This window comes from Chrysemys picta, chromosome 9, assembly GCF_011386835.1.
Source record: "Chrysemys picta bellii isolate R12L10 chromosome 9, ASM1138683v2, whole genome shotgun sequence".
Lineage (NCBI taxonomy): Eukaryota > Metazoa > Chordata > Testudines > Emydidae > Chrysemys > Chrysemys picta.
Window position 1 is genome coordinate 66,098,042 of NC_088799.1, and position 23,452 is coordinate 66,121,493.

A 23,452-nucleotide genomic window follows, 5' to 3' on the forward strand; every position below is an offset into this window, starting at 1 on the left:
CCCAGCTCCAAGCCCAGCCTCTCTGAGCCGGGCACCCCCCGACCCCACCCAGCCCTGACCCCCAGCTCCGAGCCCTGCCCCTCTGAGCCGGGCACCCCCCGACCCCGAGCCCAGCTCCCCACTCAGCCCTGGGCAACAGTAGTGCCACCCCCAGGCAGCGACAGCCCATTGGCACCAACCATCGCCATCACCCAGCAACAGCCCATTATGTAATTGCAAATGTATACATACCATTAAAGCATTTAATGTTTTAAAATAATAGTATTGCAACTTTTTTTTAGGGAAGGGGCCCCCGAAATTGCTTTGCCCCAGGCCCCCTGAATCCTCTGGGCGGCCCTGTCACTTCCCTAAATATTGAGGCCCTCTGTGGACCAGGGGTCCTGTCCATTTGCTGGATCAGGAAAAACCAGTTTAAAACCAGGCTATTTATCCAAAAATGCTTTGTTTGTTAGTCCCTGGACTCCCTCTACCTCTGAACCAGTATACATGCATCTCTCCACGGGTGGCTTCAAAGGGCTGATAACCGGAGGAATTACATTAGTATCCCTCTCCTCCTCCTACAGAAGTTACATATAATTCTACAACAACACATACACTAATTGCATTTTTAATAAAAATGGACCCTAAAGGTATTAACCTTAATTCAATAAGGTTTAACTTAATTCTGTAAAATTCATTCAGGATATGGCAGGAAATGATCAGTCTGTCACAGCTGCCCTGGGAGATTATCAGTATTTGTGATCATGTGGGCTGATCCACTTGAGTCCTCACTCCATTGATTCCTTAGGGCTGATCTTGGGGAGGAATTTGCATAATGGCTTTGGAACTAATGAGCAGATTGCAAGCAAGGAGCAGGAGAGTCTGAGAACAGATTTCAGACTGCTAATAGTGATCCAGGTAGAATTGCCTGACATCAGTGAGGCAAGCAGAGCAAGCACAGAAAAAGTTATTGTTAATTAATGTTTAATGCCAACATTGTATTCAGCACAGAAAACATGGACATAAAGAACCTAGACACAGCTAACAGAGCACAGTGGAAATCCAGAGCTGAAGAGAGTTTAGAGATTTGTTGTTTCCATATTTCTAACAAACTCCCTTCTCTTAAGCACTGCAGGAATTGGGACAAACTTCCAGAGATATGAGGCAGTGACGCACACTCACCAGCTCAAGAGGGAGAAGAGCAGATTTTGGGGAGGAAAAGACAACACTTGGGACCCAGAACAGGGACTCTAGGAGATTGTGTGGGAGGGCCACCAGGCAGATAGGTGATAATGGGGCTACATAGGGACTAGTGGTGAAGGCTTGGGCCTATCTTCATTCTCTTTTCAGCAAGCTGGCTCTGGCTGTAGCACAAAGAAATGCATTTCAGCTTGTCCCTTATTAATCAAAGCTCAGCACAGGCATCGTTCCTTCATAAACAACACCCCTGCCCAACACATACATGTTTCTTGCTTGCTACATATGATCAGCTCCTGCAATTGCTTTATCCCTTGACCACTAATCTGCAAATTGTATGTAACTCATTATACATTGGGCGTGTTGCAGGCTCCCCAGCATCCTTCCTCTAACACACCTTGCTGTGCACTGCTGTTTAATGGGTTAGGAGTGTAGGTCGTGTACATATACAGTCAGTGGGCAGATGGTTAATGAGTAACACAGGAAGTTTCCAACAGGATGTTGCTGCTAAATAGCGCGCATGTACACACACCCTTTGGTTGAGTAAACATCCATTAGAAACTCCTGCTGCTTCTTTCATGTACCTCCTGGAGAAGGGACAGTGTACTCACCAACCAGGGGAAACGTGACGCCCTCCCGCACTTGCTGGCTCTGCTGCAGCCCAGAAAGGGGGGGAATAAGGCTGTGGCTGAAAGCCTGCTGCACTGCAGTTTATGGGCTAGGTGGTGTCAGCACTTCCATTGTAAGAACTCCCCTTCTGAGAGGACAATAAGATAACCCATCACTTAGGGCTAAGACTTGGCTGCAAGGAGATATAACAGATGTGCTGGATATTGTCACTCACTTGTGTCCTCCAGGCCCCTCTTATAGCCCTCAGGACCTTCCTCACACATCCCCACTTCACAGTGCTCGTCTCTGGCAGAGAGAGGTTTGAACCCCTCACTGTTGCTCCTTGGGTCTGCCAGGAGGGTGGTGAATGAACAGTGCTAGGGAGAACCTCCCACTTTCCTGGAGCAGTTCATTGGACTCCCCTCAATTAACACTAAGGATCAGGCAAGTCCATAAAAGTCAGTTTCCAAATGGAATTCAAAGTTCAGCTGCCATTACTTTACTTCTCCCAGCAGTGGTCCTCTCACTCTCACAGGCGGCTTGTTTTGGACTGCCTGGACCTGCCACAGGTGCGCCAGCACAGCAGGGTGAGAGGACTGAACTGAATCAAAGCCCTGATCTCATTTAAAAATAGTTTATCTGAATAAAAACCCTAATCAAAATAAAAATAATGAATAGTTTCCCCTTCTCTAGTCCCTTCTCTCCAAGGACGGCAAAGCGCTTTACAGACGTTTGTCTATTTAGTCTCACCTCACACCAGCTTGGCGAGAGGGAGGAGTATAACCTCATTGGGAAAGGGGGCTATAAAACTTGGTGCCCTGATTTTCTGAAGTTACCACTGAGTTCAGGTGCCTCGTTCTGAGACAGCTTGGGTCTGACTGTCAAAGGGGCTGAGATCGCCTGCCGCTCCCACTGATATTAAGTGGTGTGCATGGTTCGCAGCAAGTCAGGCAGAAGGTGTCAAGTTGGGCCCCATCAAACCAAAGCACCTCCTTAGTGGCCTCTTTTAAAAGTGTGGCTGCAGGCGACTTGCCTAAGGCCTTGGCTACACTTGCAGCTGTACAGCGCTGTGAGGTAAACCTGTCTTCGTGCAGCTGAGTAGGGAAAAGCGCTGCAGTCTATCCACACTGGCAGCTGCCAGCGCAGTGGTGTGGCCACACTTGTAACATTTGCAGCTGTGTTGGGAGCGGTGCATTATGGGCAGCTATCCCAGCATTCATGTGGCTGCAACGTGCTTTTCAAAACGGGGGGGGGGGGGATTGTGACAGGGAGTGTGGAGGGAGAAAGAGTGCTTTTTGGAGCATGTCAGCTCTCTATTTTGCAAGTTCCGAACTCCCGGCCCCCTGCTCATTCATTCACTCACTCAAAGCAAGCTGCAATCTGTTTGCTTTTCTCTGTGGTAGGAGCTTTGAAACCTGCACTTCCGCATTCGAGGATTGGCCACTTGACAAGGTGATTAGTACAGCCCTGCAAGCGTTTACACTCACACCCGTGAGTCGTAGCCACTCTCCTGCAGCTGTTATTCCTCTTGGGGAGGTGGAGTACCTGCGTTGTACCCAGGGAGATACAGCGCTGTAACTGCCCTGCCAGTGTGGACGGGGAGTGAGTTACAGCGCTGGGGGAGGCTTTACAGCGCTGTAACTTGCAAGTGTAGCCAAGGCCTAAGGCACCCTAAGGGTATGTCTACACTACGAGAGTAGTTCGATTGTACTTAAATCGAATATGTGGAATCGATATTACAAAGTCGAACGTGTGTATCCACACTAAGGACAGTAATTCGACTTTGTGAGTCCACACTAACGGGGCAAGCATCGACATTGCAAGCGGTGCACTGTGGGCAGCTATCCCACAGTTCCCGCAGTCCCCGCTGCCCATTGGAATTCTGGGTCGAGCCCCCAATGCCTGCTGGGGAAAAAAATGTGTCGAGGGTGGTTTTGGGTAACTGTCGTCATCCAACCATCACTCCCGCCCTCCCTCCCTGAAAGCGCCGGCAGGCAATCAGTTCGCACACTTTTCTGGAGAGTGACAGTGCGGACGCCACAGCACTGCGAGCATGGAGCCCGCTGCGAGCATGGAGCCCGCTGCGACCATCGCTGCAGTTATGGCCGTTGTCAACACCTCGCACCTTATCATCCACCTTTTCCAGAGGCAGATGCTGAGAAATCGGGCGAGGAGGCTACGGCAGCGCGGTGAGGACATGAAGTCTGAGAGTGGCACAGACCTCTCACAAAGCACGGGACCCCGCGCCGTGAACATCATAGTGGCAATGGGTCATGTTGATGCTGTGGAATGGCGATTCTCGGCCCGGGAAACAAGCACGAACTGGTGGGACTGCATAGTGCTGCAGGTCTGGGATGAATCACAGTGGCTATGAAACTTTCGTATGCGGAAGGGAACTTTCCTGGAACTTTGTGATTTGCTGTCCCCTGCCCTGACGTGCAAGGACACCCGGATGCGAGCAGCCCTGACTGTCCAGAAGCGAGTGGCCATAGCCCTCTGGAAGCTTGCAATGCCAGACAGCTACCGGTCAGTCGCGAATCACTTTGGCGTCAGCAAATCTACTGTGGGGGTTGCTGTGATGCAAGTAGCCAATGCAATCGTTGAGCTACTGCTGTCAAAGGTAGTGACCCTTGGAAACGTCCAGGTCATCATAGATGGCTTCGCCGCGATGGGATTCCCAAACTGCGGTGGGGCTATAGATGGAACTCACATTCCTATCCTGGGACCGGACCACCAGGCCAGCCAGTACATTAACCAAAAGGGCTACTTTTCAATGGTGCTGCAAACACTGGTGGACCATAGGGGACGTTTTACAAACATCAACGTAGGATGGCCGGGCAAGGTTCATGACGCTCGTGTTTTCAGGAACTCTGGTCTGTTTAGACGGCTGCAGGAAGGTATTTACTTCCCGGAGCAGAAAATAACTCTTGGGGATGTGGAGATGCCTATAGTGATCCTCGGGGACCCAGCCTACCCACTAATGCCCTGGCTCATGAAGCCCTATACAGGCGCCCTGGACAGTGAAAAAGAACTCTTCAACTACCGTCTGAGCAAGTGCAGAATGGTGGTGGAGTGTGCTTTTGGACGTCTCAAGGGGAGATGGAGAAGCTTACTGACTCGCTCTGATCTCAGCAAAACCAATATCCCCATTGTTATTGCAGCTTGCTGTGTGCTCCACAATCTCTGTGAGAGCAAGGGGGAGACCTTTATGGTGGGGTGGGAGGTTGAGGCGAATAGCCTGACTGCTGATTACGCCCAGCCAGACAGCCGTGCGATTAGAAGAGCCCAGCGGGACGCGCTGTGCATCCGGGAGGCTTTGAAAGCTAGGATCCTGAGTGAGCAGGGTAACCTGTGACTATTAAGTTTGTTTAAAGAGAAGCTGAACCTGCCCCCGTTTCTTTACCCACTTACTGTTGACTATCCTCTCCAGCTACATACCCCGTTCACCCCATCCCCCCCCTTCCAACACACGTTTAAAAATAAAATAAATGGAACTTTGTTAACACCGTTTTCTTTATTACGGATTTTGCGGTAAAGTGTTGAAACTGGGACGCAGACTGTGGTGGGGAGCGGGCGTAGTGATGTAAAGAATGCTTCTAAACTCGAGGAATGACAGGCTCCTGCTCCTAGAGAGGTCCGCAGTGGTGGACTGGTTGTTTCAACGGAGCCTGCCACCCCTCCTTTTCGGGGGCTATGTGACTTTGTGGCGGGGGAGGACGGTTACAGATCCCCTGCTGCGTGGCTCTGTGATCCAGGATAAGGACCGCAGCATAAGATCTCTATCCACCCTCCCCTGCCACAAAGGGTATGTCTACACTACGGGATTAATCCGAATTTATATAATTCGAATTTGGGAAACAGATTGTATAAAGTAGAAATGTATGCGGCCACACTAAGCACATTAATTCGGCGGTGTGCGTCCAAGTACCGGGGCTAGCGTCGATTTCTGCAGCGTTGCACTCTGGGTAGCTATCCCATAGTTCCCGCAGTCTCCCGCGCCCATTGGAATTCTGGGTTGAGATCCCAGTGCCTGATGGGACAAAAAACATCGTCGCAGGTGGTTCTGGGTACAGCCTCACCTCCTCCCTCACTCCCTCCCTCCCTGCATGAAAGCAACGGACGGCAGACAACCATTTCGCGCCTTTTTTCCTGGGTGAACACTGCAGACTCCATACCACGGCAAGCATGGAGCCCGCTCAGCTCAAGACAGCAGTCATGAACATTGTAAACACCTTGCGCGTTCTCGTGGAGTTTATGCTGAGCCAGGACCAGAAAAACGAGGCAAGGAGGCAGCAGCGGCGGCAGCACAGCGACAAGCATGATGAGGACATGGACATGGACACGGACACAGAATTCTGTGAAACCACAGGCCCCGGTGCTTTGGAGATCATGTTGTTAATGGGGCAGGTTCTATCCATGGAACGCCAATTCTGGGCAAGGGAAACAAGCACAGACTGGTGGGACCACATAGTGTTGCAGGTCTGGGACGATTCCCAGTGGCTGCGGAACTTTCGCATGCGTAAGGGCACTTTCATGGAACTTTGTGACTTGCTGTCCCCTGTCCTGAAACGCCAGAATACCAAGATGAGAGCAGCCCTCACAGTTGAGAAGCGCGTGGCGATAGCCCTGTGGAAGCTTGCAACACCAGACAGCTACCGGTCAGTCGGGAATCAATTTGGAGTGGGCAAATCTACGGTGGGGGCTGCTGTGATGCAAGTAGCCAAAGCAATCACTCAGGTGCTGCTACGAAAGGTAGTGACTCTGGGAAATGTGCAGGCCATAGTGGATGGCTTTGCTGCAATGGGATTCCCTAACTGTGGTGGGGCGATAGATGGAACCCATATCCCTATCTTGGCACCGGAGCACCAAGCCACCGAGTACATAAACCGCAAGGGGTACTTTTCAATGGTGCTGCAAGCACTTGTGGATCACAAGGGACGTTTCACCAACATCAACGCGGGCTGGGCGGGAAGGGTTCATGACGCTCGCGTCTTCAGGAACACTACTCTGTTTAAAGGGCTGCAGCAAGGGACTTACTTTCCGGACCAGAAAATAACCGTTGGGGATGTTGAAATGCCAATAGTTATTCTTGGGGACCCAGCCTACCCCTTAATGCCATGGCTCATGAAGCCATACACAGGCAGCTTGGACAGGAGTCAGGAGCTGTTCAACTACAGGCTGAGCAAGTGCAGAATGGTGGTAGAATGTGCATTTGGCCGTTTAAAAGGTCGCTGGCGTTCATTATTGACTCGCTCTGACCTCAGCCAAAGAAATCTCCCCATTGTTATTTCTGCTTGCTGCGTGCTCCACAATCTCTGTGAAAGTAAGGGGGAGACCTTTATGGCGGGGTGGGAGGCTGAGGCAAATCGCCTGGCTGCTGATTACGCGCAGCCAGACACCAGGGCGATTAGAAGAGCACACCAGGAAGCGCTGAGCATCAGAGAAGCTTTGAAAACCAGTTTCATGACTGGCCAGGCTACAGTGTGAAATATCTGTTTGTTTCTCCTTCATGAATACCTGCTCCCTTTATTGATTCTTTTTCTGTAAGGAACCCACCCTCCCCCTTCCCCCAGCTTGCTTTCAAACCAAATAAAGTCACTATCATTTAAAAATCATTTATTCTTTATTAATAGATTAGAAAAAGAGGGAGGGAACCCGGGTGGGATTTGGGAGGAGGATCGGTGGGAAGGAAAAGGCCACTAAAAAAAGGTTAAAAAAATGACAGCCTTTTGCTTGGGCTGTCCACTGGGGTGGAATGGGAAGGTGTACGGAGCCTCCCCCCCCCCACGTTCTTACACATCTGGGTGAGGAGGATACGGAACATGGGGAGGGGGGAGGGGGGTACAGGGGCTGTAGCGGCAGTCTGTTTTCCTGCAGCCGTTCCTGAAGCTCCATCAGACGCCGGAGCATGTCTGTTTGCTCACGCAGCAGCCCCAGCTTTGCATCCTGCCTCCTCTGATCTTCCTGCCGCCACCTCTCATCTCGAGCGTCTCTCCTCTCCTCACGTTGGTCCCTCCTGTCCTCACGTTGGTCCCTCATGTCCTCACGTTGGTCCCTCCTGTCCTCACGTTCACTGGCTTCTTTCCTATACTTTGCAACCGTTTCCTTCCACTCATTCAGATGAGCTCTGTCACTGCGGCTGGATTCCATAATTTCTGAAAACATCTCGTCTCGCGTCTTCTTCTTACGACGCCTTATCTGTGATAGCCTTCGGGATGGAGGAGGGAGGCTTGAGGAATTTGCAGCTGCTGTAGGGAGAGGAAAGAAGAGAGAATTGTTTAAAAAGATACATTTTGCAGAACAATGCTTATACTCTTTCACGGTGACCAACACTATTCACATTACATAGCACATGTGATTTCTGTGCAAGGTCGCATTTTGCCTCTTAATACTGAGTGCCTGTGCCTGTGGCTTTGCTGCTAGAGATCACAGGTCCGGGCAACAGAATTCGGCTTGCATGCGGCCAGGGTAAGCCATTGTCTTACGGCTTCTGCGCCCTCCTTTCCCACATACCAAGCAAAGCCCGTAGAGTGCTGCGGTTTTTCTGTTAACATTCAGCAGCAGCAGAAAACAAACTAACCACCCCCCCCCCCGCCATGAATTCTCTGGGATGATCACGGTACCCCTCCCCCCACCGCGTGGCTGGTAACAGGGAAGATCCCTGCAGGAACCAAACTAACCCCCCCCCGCCGCCCCCCTCCCGCCATAAATTCTCTGGGATGATCACGGTACCCCTCCCCCCACCGTGTGGCTGGTAACAGGGAAGATCCCTGCTAGCCAAACGCGAAAAGCTCAGGGCCAATTTCCCATCTGCGCTTGGCTAACTGCAGGGAAGGATTTATTTTCCGCCACAGGCAAACAGCCCAGTAGGAACGGCCACCTCTGTCCCCTTAATTAAGTTCCCGTATTTCAACCAGGTTACCATGAGTGATATCACTCTCCTGAGGATTACACAACAAGATAAAGAACGGATGTTGCTTGAATGCCAGCAAACACCGGGACCATACGCTGCCAGGCTTTGTCAGGCAATGATACCAGATTACTTGCTGCAAGCATGGCGTGGTCAAGTGTCCTACCATGGAGGACGGAATAAGGATGCACTGCCCAGAAACCTTGTGGCAAGGCTTTTGGAGTACCTCCAGGAGAGCTTCATGGAGATGTCCCTGGAGGATTTCCGCTCCATCCCCAGACACGTTAACAGACTTTTCCAGTAGCTGAACTGACCGCGAATGCATCCCTAGTCCTCAGGGCAAAGTAATCATTAAAAACCGTTTGCTTTTAAAACAAGTTTTATATTTTAAAAGGTAAACTCACCTGAGGTCCCTTCCATGGGGTCAGGGTCTTGGATACTGGCTTGGGAGGGTTGGGAGGGTACTTCAGTCAGGGTGAGAAAAAGATCCTGGCTGTTGGGGAGAACGGAGTGCTGTGTGCTCTCTGCAAGCTCATCCTCCTCCTCCTCTCCCCCATCGCCAGAATCCTCAGGTGTAGCTGATGAGACTATCCCCGACCCGGAATCCACGATCACAGGTGGGGTAGTGGTGGTGGCCCCCCCTAGAATTGCATGCAGCTCGGCGTAGAAGCGGCATGTCCGCGGCTCTGACCCAGAGCGACCGTTTGCCTCCTTTGTTTTTTGATAGGCTTGTCTGAGCTCCTTGACTTTCACGCGGCACTGATCTGAGTCCCTATTGTGGCCTCTCTCCATCATGCCCTTGGAGATTTTTTCAAAAGTTTTGGCATTTCGTCTTTTAGAACGAAGTTCTGCAAGCACTGAATCCTCTCCCCATATAGCGATCAGATCCAGTACCTCCCGTACGGTCCATGCTGGTGCTCTTTTTCGATTATCGGCCTGCATGGTTACCTGTGCTGATGAGCTATCTGTGGTCACCTGTGCTCTCCACGCTGGGCAAACAGGAAATGAAATTCAAATGTTCGCGGGGCTTTTCCTGTCTACCTGGCCAGTGCATCTGAGTTTAGATTGCTGTCCAGAGCGGTCACAATGATGCACTGTGGGATAGCTCCCGGAGGCCAATACCATCGAATTGCGGCCACACTATCCCTAATTCGAAATGTTAAAATCGATTTTGGCGCTACTCCGCTTGTCGGGGTGGAGTACAGAAATCGATTTAAAGGGCCCTTTATATCGAAATAAATAGCGTCGTTGTGTGGACGGTTGCAGGGTAAATTCGAATTAAAGCTGATAAATCCGAATTAAAGTCGTAGTGTAGACCAGGCCAAAGTCACATGGGCCCCCCCCCACAGAACATGAAAACCACCTCCTAGACTGACCAGGGTGCCTAGTGACTGCAATGTGTGTATGACCTTCTGCTGAACCTGCCCCCGTGTCTGTACCCTGGTAAAGGTGACTGTCCTCTCCAATTACCAACCCCCTTCCTCCCCTTCAAACACACTCTCCTCTAAAAGAACATGATGGAAACAGTAATTAACAGAAACGTATATTTTATTAACAATTACACAGTTAGGGGATGAAACTGGGATGGGGGCTTGGGTAGGCAGGAAGGAAAGGACTTCAAATTTTTGGGAATGAGAGCCTTCTGGTACTTGAGCAGTCTGCAGGGGTGGAGTGACAGTTTTCACGGCCCCTGCCGCCCCTCCTTCTTGGGACTTTGGGTGAGGGGGGTATGGGACTTTGTGGCGGGGGAGGGCGGTTAGAGATAGACTGCAGCGGGGCTCTGTCCTCCTGCCTCCGGTCCTGCAGAACATCCACAAGGCGCTGGAGCGTGTCCATTTGCTCCCTCATTAGTCCAAGCAGTGTTTGAGTCGCCTGCTGGTCTTCCTGCCGCCACCTCTCCTCCCGTTCGCTGTGTGCTCACTGGTATTGCGACATGTTCTCCCTCCACTGGGTCTGCTGGGCCGCATCGGCTCGGGAGCAGCCCATAAGTTCTGAGAACATGTCGTCCCGTGTCCTTTTCTTTCTCCGTCTAATCTGCACCAGCCTCTGCGAGGGGGATGCCAGGGTAGGTCGGGAGACAGTCGCAGCTGTGGGATGGGAAAAAGGGAGTGAATTCCTCACAAAGATAATTTTTTGTGAACAATGAACATAGTCTTTCTCTGTGAACAAGACCATGCACAGCACCTATCACATGCGCACTCAGGACAAGGTCGAATTTTCGGCCTTCGCATTCAGTGCCTGGGGTCTTGCAGTGAAGATCAGACAAGCGGGGCAGGACAGCAGAATTCGGGTAGCAGGCTGACATGGTAAGCCATAGACTTTTGGCTGCTTAAAACTTAAATTAGAGCAGTGCCCTCCTTTCACGTTCAAAGCAATGCTCCTAGCGTTGGGCAGTTCCTGCTGCCGGCAATCTGGCAAGCATGAACTCTGCCCCTGTCCCACCCCCTCGCGGCTGTCCACGGGAAAGATCCCTGTATGCTGCCCCTCTCCCGCCTCCACCGCGTGGCGGTAAACCACCGGTGACAGTTCTGTAAAGGAACAGGCAAGCAGTCCCAATAGTAACATTCCCCTAATTCTAAGAAGGTCACCATGAGCGACATCACTCTGCTGAGAATTTCTGAGACCGAGAAAGACCGCATGCTGCATGAAAGCCAGCAAAAACCAGGGTCGTATGCCACCATGCTCTGCAAGGCAATGATCCCAGAGTACTTGATGATAGCCTGGCAAGGAAAAGTTTCCTACCACGGAGGCAGGGCCGGCTCCAGGCACCAGCTTCTCAAGCAGGTGCTTGGGGCGGCCGGTTGGGAAAGGGGCGGCAGGTCCAGGTATTCGGCGGCAATTCGGCGGACGGTCCCTCACTCCAGCTCGGAGTGAAGGACCTCCCGCCGAATTGCCGCCGCAGATCGCGATTGCGATCGCGGCCGCGGCTTTTTTTTTTTTTTTTTTTGGTTTTGGCTGCTTGGGGCGGCCAAAACCCTGGAGCCGGCTCTGCACGGAGGACACAATAAGGCCGCTCTCCCCAGGAACCTCATGCAAAGGCTTTCCAATTACTTCCAGGAGAGCTTAGTGGAGATGACCCATGAGGATTTCAGCTCTATCCCCGGACATATAGACCTTCTTTTCCAGTAACTGCACTGGCAAGGACTAAAAAGTAGAGCGCCTAGGGGAAACTAATCATGATAAACCGGACATTGTTAGATTCTTTTGCAGTAGTTGCACTGCCAAGGACTAAAACGTTAAGCGCCTAGGGCAAACAAATCATGAAAAACTCATTGTTAATATTCCTGTTCTGTTCAAAATAAATGTTTACATGTTTAAAACACTTACCGACTGATCCTTCCCCTGATTCAGGGTCTGGGTTAATGCCTGGGGACGGTTGGTAGGGGATCTCTGTGAGGGTGATGAAGAGATCCTGGCTGTCTGGGAAATCAGCGTTGTAAGTGCTGTCGACTGCCTTGTCCTCCTCCTCACCTTCCTCATCTTCCCCGTCCGCTAACTTCTCCGAGGAAGTGGCCATCGACAATATCCCATCCTCAGAGTCCACGGTCAGTGGTGGGGTAGTGGTGGTGGCCGCACCTAGAATGGAATGCAGTGCCTCGTAGAAACGGCATGTCTGGGGCTGGGATCCGGAGCGTCCGTTTGACTCTTTGGTCTTCTGGTATGCTTGTCTCAGCTCCTTGATTTTCACGCGGCACTGTGTTGCATCCCGGCTGTATCCTCTCTCTGTCATGGCTTTTGAGATCTTCTCGTAGATCTTTGCATTCCGTCTTTTCGATCGCAGCTCCAAAAGCACGGACTCATCGCCCCACACAGCGATCAGATCCAAGACTTCCCGATCAGTCCATGCTGGGGCCCTCTTTCTATTCTGAGATTGCATGGTCACCTCTGCTGGAGAACTCTGCATCGTTGCCAGTGCTGCTGAGCTCGCCACGATGTCCAAACAGGAAATGAGATTCAAACTGCCCAGACAGGAAAAGGAATTCAAATTTTCCCGGGGCTTTTCCTGTGTGGCTGGTCAGAGCATCCGAGCTCGGACTGCTGTCCAGAGCGTCAACAGAGTGGTGCACTGTGGGATAGCTCCCGGAGCTATTAGCGTCGATTTCCATCCACACCTACCCTAATTCGACATGGCCATGTCGAATTTAGCGCTACTCCCCTCGTTGGGGAGGAGTACAGAAATTGAATTTAAGAGACCTCTATGTCGAACTAAATAGCCTCGTTGTGTGGACGGGTGCAGGGTTAATTCAATTTAACGCTGCTAAATTCGACATAACCTCCTAGTGCAGACCAGGCCTAAGCTTTTGTAGGAGTGTGCACATAATGATGGCCTGCAGTGGGGAATTCATGGCAAAATACACTACTTCTGTCTCAAGATAATGTGAGGAGAACCGCTCCAGGCTCTCCCTTCTGGCTCAGTTGGTGGAGAAGCTTCCTACACACCACAAAGGGCCAGCATGTCTTGCCTGCAACGTTCATTGACTTGAGCACAAGTCACACAGTGGGGTTCAACAGTAATAGGCTAAGTTTGCTCTAGTGTCTTACCACCAGCAACCAAATAGAGCAGAGCAATTACGGCAAAGCAGATGTTAAAAAAAACTCAAACCACTCACTGAACAAGGTAACACTCCCCCTTCCTGTATTGTCCACGGAGCAGTTGAGATTTCAGCCAGGGAAGCACCAGATAGCCAGGGCCATCCTTAGGATTTATGGGGCCCTATGCAGTATTATTAAACTGCTGCCCCTATGCCCAATGGCAGCCCAGACTCGCATGTGTATTTTAGATAAGGATGGTCTTTTGAAGGATTTATTAAAAAAACTACACCTCTACCCCAATATAACGCGGCCCAATATAACATGAATTCGGATAGAACGTGGTAAAGCAGAGCTCCGGGGGGGGCGGGGCTGCGCACTCCGGCGGATCAAAGCAAGTTCGATATAACACGGTTTCACCTATAACGCGGTAAGATTTTTTGGCTCCCGAGGACAGCGTTCTATCGGGGTAGAGGTGTATATGTCTGAAGATTCTAGCATTTAAACCTAAAGATGAATACTCAGATTGTGCATCTAAAAATCTATGCAAGGATTTTTTAGAGATGTGATTTTATAATCTTCAGCAACACACTAATGAAATATTTTTAAAGCAAATTTTAAACTAAGATCCTGTAGACCAGTGGTTCCCAAACTGGGGTTTGTGAACCCCTGGGGGTTCATGAAATGTTACAGGGGGTTCTCAGGAAAAAATTCCCTAATGGTGGACAGAGCTGTCCCTAGGGACCCCGGGCAGCACGGGGCCAGCAGCACGGAGCCCCTATCACACTTCAAGACTCCTTATAAGAAATGGAAAGGGAGGTGGATATTTTTTGCTGTTTTTAAAAAATGAAATAGGCAGCTAGTATTGTTTTTAAAATTATCAAGAAGAAGTTTAAGCTTTGTTGTAATGTGTGTTGTTTGCCTGGGCTGCTCGAGACCTGAATGCTTGTGTACGAGGAACTCTGAGTTGGCTTCTTAAATCCCTTCCTGCTGTTTCACATCTGATACTCCTTGATGAAACATAGGAGCCTTGTCTTATAACAGGCTTATTCAAAGTGATACAAGCTATGAAAGTGAGATCTTGGAAGAGTGTTGCCATTTTCATAATGTAATAAAAATACCATAATGATAAATAATAATAGTGTGTAATAAGCATGTCAAAAACAAATTTTATATTTCCAAGATCACTGCTTTTATAATTTATACTCAGGTAAAGGAGAAAATCCCTAGAAATATTCATTTTTAGGAGGGGGTTCGTGAGACTTGACATTTTAGTGAAAGGGGTTCACAGGTTGTTAAAGTTGGGAACCACTGCTGTAGACTAACATGTTCTGAGTAAATATTACCGTAATGCACAATTGTTTTTGGCAGTAAATTCAGAAACTGGCAGTATATACCTGGGGGTTGGCAAATGCCTGTTAAATGGCTTCATTACCACTTGAAGGGCTCTTTAACAGTTTCAGTGTTGTGCTAATAGATCTGGCAGGCAGGAGGCTTTTTCACTTTTAAGTACTAGATCCCCTCTGGAGGAAGACTCACCAGGCTGCAGCAGCCAGCTGTGGTGGGAGCCTGCAGGAAGGGTCAGAACAGGGAGAGAAAGAGGTGTGTGGGGGGGGTTGGATACTAAAACGCAGGAGTGGCCCAAATTTTGGGTGCCCTACACAGCCGTGTATGCTGTGTATGCCTAAGGACGGCCCTGCAGATAGCCCCGCTTGCAAACTCCCAGGGTAAGTGTTCAGTGCTGCTGGGTCAGGCAGACTTTTGTAGCGTTAACAATTTTACTTAACCTAGACTTACAAATATTGGTACAAACTGTCGTATGCCAAGAGATAGCGCTCTTTACAGTGTAACAGCAGAGGCGTGCAAAGGAAAGAAGCCAGACCACATTATCTAAAACTCCAACAAAACTTTACCATGACTGGAGACCTCCCACAGCAGCAGCAGCCTCCCCTAGAGCTGGTGACAGGTGGTGTGACCCACTAAAAGAACATTTTATTTCAATTTCCTTAGCCTCTCTCTTTCAAACCACAGCCACCTGTAACCCAGCTAGTGGGGAAGGTGAAGCTAGTCACAATAGGAACTAACTACAGACACAAGCCATGTGCCTGAGTTTTCAGAGGAGCTAAGCATCCATATCTCCCATTGACTACAACATAGGTATGAGTGTCCAGCACCTCTGAAATATCAGGCCCAGCCAGAGCTGAGGGCCAGGGACCCTGCCCAGAAGCCCAAGCCTAGGCAAGTCGGGATTCTACCCACAGTCCCCCAAAAGGCAGTATTTTGGGGACAGGGATTCAGTACCACAGAAGTGTAACCAACCCCAAGCACTGAAATCATCAGTCAGACCCCAAAAATAACGACAGGTTTCAGAGTGGTAGCAGTGTTAGTCTGTATCAGCAAAAACAATGAGGATTCCTTATGGTACCTTAGAGACTAACAAATTTATTTGGGCATAAGCTTTCATGGGCTAAAACCCACTTCATCAGATGCATGGAGTGAAAAATACAGTAAGTAGTATATACAGGGCCGGCTCAGGCGTTTTTGCCACCCCAAGCGGTGAAGGAAAAAAAAAAAAAAGCCGCGATTGGCGGCACTTCAGCGGCAGCTCAACCGCACCTCTGCATTCCTCAGTGGCAATTCGGTGGCGGGTCCTCACTCCAAGAGAGACTGAGGGACCCACCGCTGAATTGCCGCCGAAGACCCGGACGTGCCGTGCCGCCCCTTCTCATTGGCCGCCCCAAGCACCTGCTTTGTTCACGGTGCCTGGAGCCAGCCCTGAGTATATATATCACAGCACATGAAAAGATGGGAGTTGCCTTACCAAGAGAGAGGTCAGTATAAACGAGGCCAATTCAATTAAGATGGAAGTGGCCTATTCTCAACAGTTGACAAGAAGGTGCAGGTGATATATGCCATCATGTGCCAGCAATGCCCCTCTGCCATGTACATTGGCCAAACTGGACAGTACCTACACAAAAAAATAAATGGACACAAATCAGATATCAAGAATGGTAACATTCAAAAACCAGTAGAAGAGCACTTCAATCTCCCTGGACACTCAATAACAGACTTAAAAGTGGCCATTCTTCAACAAAAAAGCTATGAGAAACTGCAGAACTGGAATTAATTTGCAAATTGGACACCATCAAATTAGGCCTGAATAAAGACTGGGAGTGGATGGGTCACTACAAAAAATAATTTTCCCTCTGCTGATACTCACATCTTCTTGTCAACTGTTTGAAATGGGCGACGTCCACCTTGTTTGCATTGGCCTCATTAGTACTACAAAAGTAATTTTCCCTCTCTTGATATTCACCCCTTCTTGTCAGCTGTTGAGAATAGGCCACTTCCACCTTAACTGAATTGGCCTCGTTAGCACTGACCCCTCACTTGGTAAGGCAACTCCCATCTTTTCATGTCCTGTGATATATATACTGCTTACTGTATTTTTCACTCCAGGCATCTGATGAAGTGAGTTTTAGCCCACGAAAGCTTATGCCCAAATAAATTTGTTAGTCTCTAAGGTGCCACAAGGACTCCTCAAAGATAATGAGACAGCCTTCTAAAAATCTCATGATTTTTAAAGCCAAATAAAGTCCACTGTTTTGTACCAATCTCTTGATTTTTTTCCACCTCTGGGGAAGCTGCTCCCTATCCCCAGTTTGCATGGGATCATCTCAGGGTCAAAATGCAACCTTAAATACATTCCTGTGCTCATTGAAACACATACACAGGCCTCCCTGTCCACTGCTTGGAGGGAACACCACTTACCCACTCATATCCCATGGGCATAGGGAGCTGCCATGTTATCCCTCTCTAGCTCCTTTCCAAGGAGACAAGACAGGCAGCTGCTGCACCATTCTCCCTGCAGGCTCCCACTACATGCCCCCCATATTCATGTCCCCCCCCCCAGTCTCCTGCCCATCACAATCTCCTCCTGCTTCCCAATGTCTGCTACCTGCATCCCCCCCACCCACTTGTCCCCTCATAGTTTACTGTCTTGTTTCTCAGCACTCTTACCCCACCTGCTGTGCCCAGAGCCCCATTTCCAGCACCTCTATGTTCTCCTGTTCCCTGCCTAGCCCACACATGGTGACAAAAGGGCCACCCATTTTCCCTGAAAGTGGCCTGTGGCTTCAGTCGAGTAATGGAAGATGGTGACCATTTTCGATAAGGACAAGCCTTCCCAAGGTTGAAGGCAGATACCAGCAAGTCACAGGAACCCTTAACCCTCCCGCCGCAATTTTCCAAGACTCACAATAAAAATCAGAGAGTTGGCAAAACTGCATCAGTGACCCTAAAATTCCAGGGCCAAATCCTAATCCATTGAAGTCAATGGGCATTTTGCTATGGGCCTGAATTCAGCCCATTGCTTCAGTCTATGTCAGGGTACACAGTCAAACATCCTGGCCTTGAGATAAACACCTCATCCCAGCTTTGGTTTCAACGGGGCGTAGCTATTCATGGCCAGATTCTGCTCTCAGCTACCCCAGTATAAGCCAGGAGTAACTGGAGGGAAGCCAGTGAAGTTATTCCCGATTTACTTCAGAGTGGGCGAGAGCTGAATCTCTCCCTCAGCCTCCAGGGAGAGGCCTCTGGGCTTCAACTCTCTTCTATTGTAGGAGCAGTTCCAGGTTTCCTTGGTAACCGTTGCCAGGTGAGACTGGGAGGTAGAATTTACTCCCCAGGTTGATAACAGAAGACGTTCTCCATTAGGGCTGCTAAAAAGCTACACAGTGACCAAGAATCTAGTGTGGCTGCCAGTGGGCGTCGCCCACTGTGCGATAGATTCAGAGGCACGTGAAGGAGCATGCTGGCACCAGAAACTTCAGGGGCTGTTTAAACTCCCAGCCCACAAGTCCCTTAAGAGTCAGCACATATTTTAAAAATCTCGGTGTACATTGCTGCATTCCCTGAGATCCAGTGAACAAGGACGGCTGTGATATCCTTAGAACTGAGAAGGAGCCGTGAGGATGGGGAGGCACTGGCGATTCACTCTGACAGGGATTGCTTAAGAACCGTGAGTATGAGTTAGGATGGGCTAGATTTGCTGTTATTTGGGACCCACGAAAACTGGCTAGGAATAGCCCAACTTGGTGAGAATTTGCTAGAACAAGATGGGATTGACTAGAGTTGGGAAGGAGGGTTAATGAGGTTAGCAGTTAAAACAGTGAGGCTAGGGATTACCTGGCACCAATTAGTGATGATTACAGTCAGCACTGGGTAAGGATTTCTTAAGATTCAGGAGGTCAGTGAAGACAACAAAAAGGAAAGGGTGACTGTGTCCTGATTTGCTCAGTGGAAAAGGGAGATCTGTTCTCAAGGGATCCATCTGATGCTTTCATAGGATCTGTAGAGAGTAGTGGGATCTGCTCTCTATGAACTCTTCTTGCTGTGCGGTGGGCATCATTTCCTCCTATGGTTCCAATACTGGCAAGGTAGATGGTAGCTGTAACATTCAGAGGGAGAGAGTGTTATTTTCTTGAAATGCCTCTTGTAATAAATGCCAACAAGTCAAAGCAAAATTGTGTGGCAAATATGAATGGTTAAATATCACACTGTCCCTTTAAATTCCAGTACAGCTCTGGCGGCTAATGATAAGTCGGATAATGGGGGCTTTAGACTCTGAGAACTAATTACACACAAACACCACATGGTCTGACTGGAATCACAAGATAACTGCTGCCTTTCCTGAGGAAAATTAGATGCTGATGAATTAAGGGCCTTCAACAGCCTGATGCTAGCTGACATGGAATAGCCTGATGGAGGGCTGCTGTAATAGGAGGAATGTTGTCACTAAACCCCCCGTTAGCTAGCAGTACATGTACCTCGCGTGTGGAACTAGCTAAAGTTCAGCTTGCTGTTGGATATCAGCACCCTGCCCTGGTGTCTTCCCCAGCTTGGCACTGGCACGCTGTCAAACAGGGCTAACAGAGCTCTCTTTTCCAGTCAATAGCTTTTTTGAGACATTTTGGGAGGGCGGAGTTAAATTTTCCTTTTGAGCTCACACACTACAGTGCTCTTAACCCCATGGAATGAAGGAAATGAGGGACCTGAAATCAAGTGTAGAGAGATAAGCAGCATCCCAGAGTATATTCAAATTCAGCATCTGAAAAACACTGCACAAACACCTGTTCATTCCTTATGAAACAAAGACATTTAAGCACATAGTGATGAGATGGGTAAGAAAACAGACGGGCTTGAAAGAGGTAAGGCAAACTGTTCCCAGAATGGGGAAACAGACCACGGGAAGAGCCAGATTGTTTCCCTTTGAATCCATTGGGATTTCTTGGGGGGCAGATCAGGGTGATGTACCCATCTGGATTAGGGCTTCACACCCTGAGGATGCAGGAATGACTATTATGTGATTGACATACACAGATACTTGTTTGGGCTAGATTCAGTTGCAATAGGAGAATTAATTCCAACCTTTGCTCCGCGGAGGGAGAGGAGAGAATGTCCATAAAGGGCAGCCTTCTGTAAAGCTTGCAACCCCTCCCATTGGGCAACTGGACTAGTTTGCATAGCAGTTTGCTGCTAGGGGACAGGGGCTTTCAGTTTTCCCATGCCATTCCCATTCCAGGAGTTTTGTAGTGTATTTTACAGGAAAGGTGACCTTGGATGCAGCACTTGATTTTCTGGCAGACCTTTGCTTTTTACCCAGTTTTTGTGCTGGGTTTCACTGGGGCACTTGGCCTCAATTAAGACAGCAAGCCCATGACAGAGACAGGCCTAGACGCTTTCCTCTAGCTTGTCTGTTACCCTTTCTTTCCCATTTCCCACACAGAGAGAAGTTAGCATGTAATTTCTCTGCACTAGACACCACTCCACAGTGCCTCTCCATTTGGGCATGGGGCATATCCCTCTCTTAACCTTTGATTACAGATTCTGAACAGCAATGCTGGACCTGAAGGATTCCTGGGCATGAGAGGGTTAACTTCCACTCTGGCCTGGGCTCCATTCCTGGTGGCCTCCTCATGCTGCTTGCAGCAATGACAATGGTAGGCATGATGTTGTGGCCCTGACCCTGCCTGGTACAGCCAGGTCACTCACAGACACACTCTGGCTGGCTCAGAGCATTAACGGGGCCACATAAGGTTAAACCTCCAGGGACCAGGTGAATCTGTTAATTAAAGAGACAAACTCTTACTACCTGGTTTATTGTAACAGTGTCACCTGCTGTGTGTATGGGAATTGCCACAAATCTGACAGAATTTGAGAGAATTACACTAAATAAATCCACCAAAATAATAGACATGTCTTGATTTCTTTTAAAAGGCAATTCAGCAAACAAGCAGCAGTAACATTTCCCATGCCTGAGATTTATCACAAGAGAAACAATGAAATTCCCATCAACACTACCAACTCTCAGATGGTCACATAATATTACCCAAGTGTGTACCAAGTTATTATCTGCTCAGTATCTAATCAGACACTGACCAGTCACACTCGGCACAAAAGGTTGCTTTTATATAAGTCCGGCCCCAAGGCTGCTGCAGTTAGATCCATCGAATCTCTGACCCCAGGACTCCATGCAGGTGCAGGATTCTGCCCAACTCAGATCTGATGACAGGATTGAGGCCTAATGTTGTACAAGACAAAAAAGAGCAATACAAAAGTCTCCAGGATGTCAGAAAGAAAAATCATATCAAAGCACTTTTCTAAAGCACCCCCCTGAAGTAAAAAGAAGAACAGGAGTACTTGTGGCACCTTAGAGACTAACAAATTTATTAGAGCATAAGCTTTCGTGGACTACAGCCCACTTCTTCGGATGCATACCCCCTGAAGTGTTTGCAATCCAAAGATTGCAGCATTATTTAGTGCAGGGAAACCTTGCGCTGAAAGCGAATGGAAGCAAAAGTAAAACTGACACATCTATGCTGAAATGCAAAAGCAGCAAAAATCCAGTCTGGGTTTTAACAAAGAATTGTTCAGTTTTAGTTATCTACACTATGTTGCTTTGCAAAATGGGTGAGTTTCTGACTTGCAAATGATTTTGAACCTACATTATCCCTTTAGCCACCAGTTTAGCTGGTCTAATCTTTGTAATTGTTCTGAACCCAGAGTTTCAATGTTGGTTTCCTTTATTTGTTGAATGTTTAATTTGTTAATATTTGGTGATTCCCATTTAATCCAGCTCCCTCATTCTGAGCTGCATTTTGCTTCTTTTCAGGGAGTGGAAAGAGGGCTTCAAAACACCCCTCCATCAGATCCCACAGCCACAGCTAAATATTTAGTCATTCCTCAATGCAAATTCTATTTGCAGAGAGATTTCTGATCCAAAATGGGGGATGGGGAACCATAGCTGCCTGTCTCTCCACTGAGACCCAGCTGCTTCTACCCCCGTTCATGACTATATTTGGGAAGCAGACAGTTTCTTTCTTGGCATGACCCAATGATTTCCTCCAGTAGTAATGCCTTCTTCAGGGTCCTAATGCAACAGTGTTTCCAGGCAGACACCAAAGAACAGGAGAGAGGCTTGTTTTCAAGCAGCATGTGCTCAGCTCTCTGGTCTTTTAGCTCTTTAAAAGCAGCTTCTGTTCTCCATTTACAGAAGCTAAACTGCTGGGCAGGGAATATTTTGAACCGGAGAAGCCCATGAAGCATGGAGCTTCTTCTCCCTCTCCCCTCCTCCCCCCACCGCATATAAAATTATCTCATCAAACTTTATACAGGCCTTGGCTACACTTGCAGATGTACAGCGCTGTGAGTTAAACCTGACTTCGTGCAGCTGAGTAGGGAAAGCGCTGCAGTCTGTCCACACTGACAGCTGCCCTGTGCACTGTTGTGGCCACATTTGCGGCAATTGCAGCGCTACTGGGAGCGGTGCATTATGGGCAGCTATCCCACAGAGCACCTTTTCCCATTCTGGCGCCGTGGGTTGTGGGAAGGGGGCGTGGGTGTGGGGGATTCTGGGTCCTGTCCCAATACCCCATGATGCATCGCTTCGCCTCCCAGAAATCCCTTTGTTTCCGTCCACCTTTGGCGCCATCTTTCAACGGTTTCTGTGCAGCGCGATCTGTCTGCGGGAAATGGAGTCCGAACTGCTGAGGCATATGCTGACGCATCTCGCCAGCACGTCACGTTTGGCTGTCGAACTATTCCTTAAGATCCAAAGTGACAGTGAGAGTGAAGGTGAGGAGTCCGACGATGCTATCGAGCCACGTAACGCGTACGACACAAAATTGCTTGTGGCATTCACGGACATGCTCCGCACCGTGGAACGCCGCTTTTGGGCTCGGGAAACAAGCACCGAGTGGTGGGATCACATCGTCATGGAAGTCTGGGATGACGAGCAGTGGCTGCAGAACTTTCGGATGAGAAAAGCCACTTTCATGGAACTGTGTGAGGAGCTCGCCCACACCCCGCGGTGCAAGGACACGAGATTGAGAGCTGCCCTGCCAGTGGAGAAGCGGGTGGCTATTGCAATCTGGAAGCTGGCAACTCCAGACAGCTACCGGTCGGTCGCAAACCAGTTTGGAGTGGGAAAGTCGACCGTTGAAATCGTGTTGATGCAAGTTTGCAAGGCCATTAATCGCATCCTACTCAGAAGAACCGTGACTCTGGTAACGTGCAGGAAATAGTGGATGGCTTTGCACAAATGGGATTCCCTAACTGTGGAGGGGCGATAGATGGGACGCACATTCCTATTCTGGCACCACCCCACCTAGGATCTGAGTATGTTAATCGGAAGGGGTATTTCTCTATGGTTCTCCAGGTGCTTGTGGATCACCGTGGGCATTTCATTGACATTAACACAGGCTGGCCCGGAAAGGTGCATGATGCACGCATCTTTCGGAACACTTGGCTGTTCAGGAAGATGCAGGCCAGGACTTTTTTCCCAGAGCGTAAGATCACAGTAGGGGAAGTTGAAATGCCCATTGTGATTCTTGGAGATCCCGCTTACCCGTTAATGCCGTGGCTCATGAAACCCTACACAGGGAGCCTTGACAGCAGCAAGGAACGGTTCAACTACAGGCTGAGCCGGTGCCGAATGACTGTGGAGCGTGCCTTTGGCCGTTTAAAGGGCCGCTGGCGATCTCTGTATGGGAAGCTGGACTTGGCTGAAAACAGCATCCCCGTGGTTATATCTGCGTGCTGTGCCCTCCATAATATTTGTGAAGGGAAGGGTGAAAGCTTCACTCAGGCATGGACCTCCGAGGTTCAACACCTGGAGGCTGAATTTGCACAGCCAGAGAGCAGGGCTATTACAGGGTCCCAGCACGG

At 49.3% G+C, this 23,452-nt stretch overlaps 2 protein-coding genes across 2 annotated transcripts; both read right to left on the reverse strand.

The window, feature by feature from the left end:
• Positions 1-7,338: 7,338 nt before the first annotated feature.
• Positions 7,339-10,074, reverse strand: LOC135973397 (uncharacterized). The gene is made up of 2 exons (XM_065556454.1): positions 9,100-10,074; positions 7,339-8,033 (listed from the first exon to the last, which is right to left on the reverse strand). The coding sequence occupies exons 1-2, from the start codon at positions 9,635-9,637 to the stop codon at positions 7,420-7,422; spliced, it is 1,152 nt and encodes a 383-aa protein (XP_065412526.1). The 5' UTR covers positions 9,638-10,074; the 3' UTR covers positions 7,339-7,419.
• Positions 10,075-10,262: 188 nt separating this feature from the next.
• Positions 10,263-14,819, reverse strand: LOC135973398 (myb/SANT-like DNA-binding domain-containing protein 2). The gene is made up of 2 exons (XM_065556455.1): positions 12,023-14,819; positions 10,263-10,782 (listed from the first exon to the last, which is right to left on the reverse strand). Exons 1-2 carry the CDS (start codon positions 12,597-12,599, stop codon positions 10,613-10,615), a joined length of 747 nt encoding a protein of 248 aa, XP_065412527.1. The 5' UTR covers positions 12,600-14,819; the 3' UTR covers positions 10,263-10,612.
• Positions 14,820-23,452: the final 8,633 nt, after the last annotated feature.

Excerpts from the sequence above, each read along its gene's own strand:
- LOC135973397 (XM_065556454.1), bottom strand. The coding sequence starts at position 9,637 with ATGCAGGCCGATAATCGAAAAAGAGCACCAGCATGGACCGTACGGGAG. Across the intron at positions 8,034-9,099 it reads CCCCATGGAAGGGACCTCAG|CAGCTGCAAATTCCTCAAGC; the intron begins GTGAGTTTACCT and ends CTCTCCCTACAG.
- LOC135973398 (XM_065556455.1), bottom strand. The coding sequence starts at position 12,599 with ATGCAGAGTTCTCCAGCAGAGGTGACCATGCAATCTCAGAATAGAAAG. Across the intron at positions 10,783-12,022 it reads ATCAGGGGAAGGATCAGTCG|CTGCGACTGTCTCCCGACCT; the intron begins GTAAGTGTTTTA and ends CCCATCCCACAG.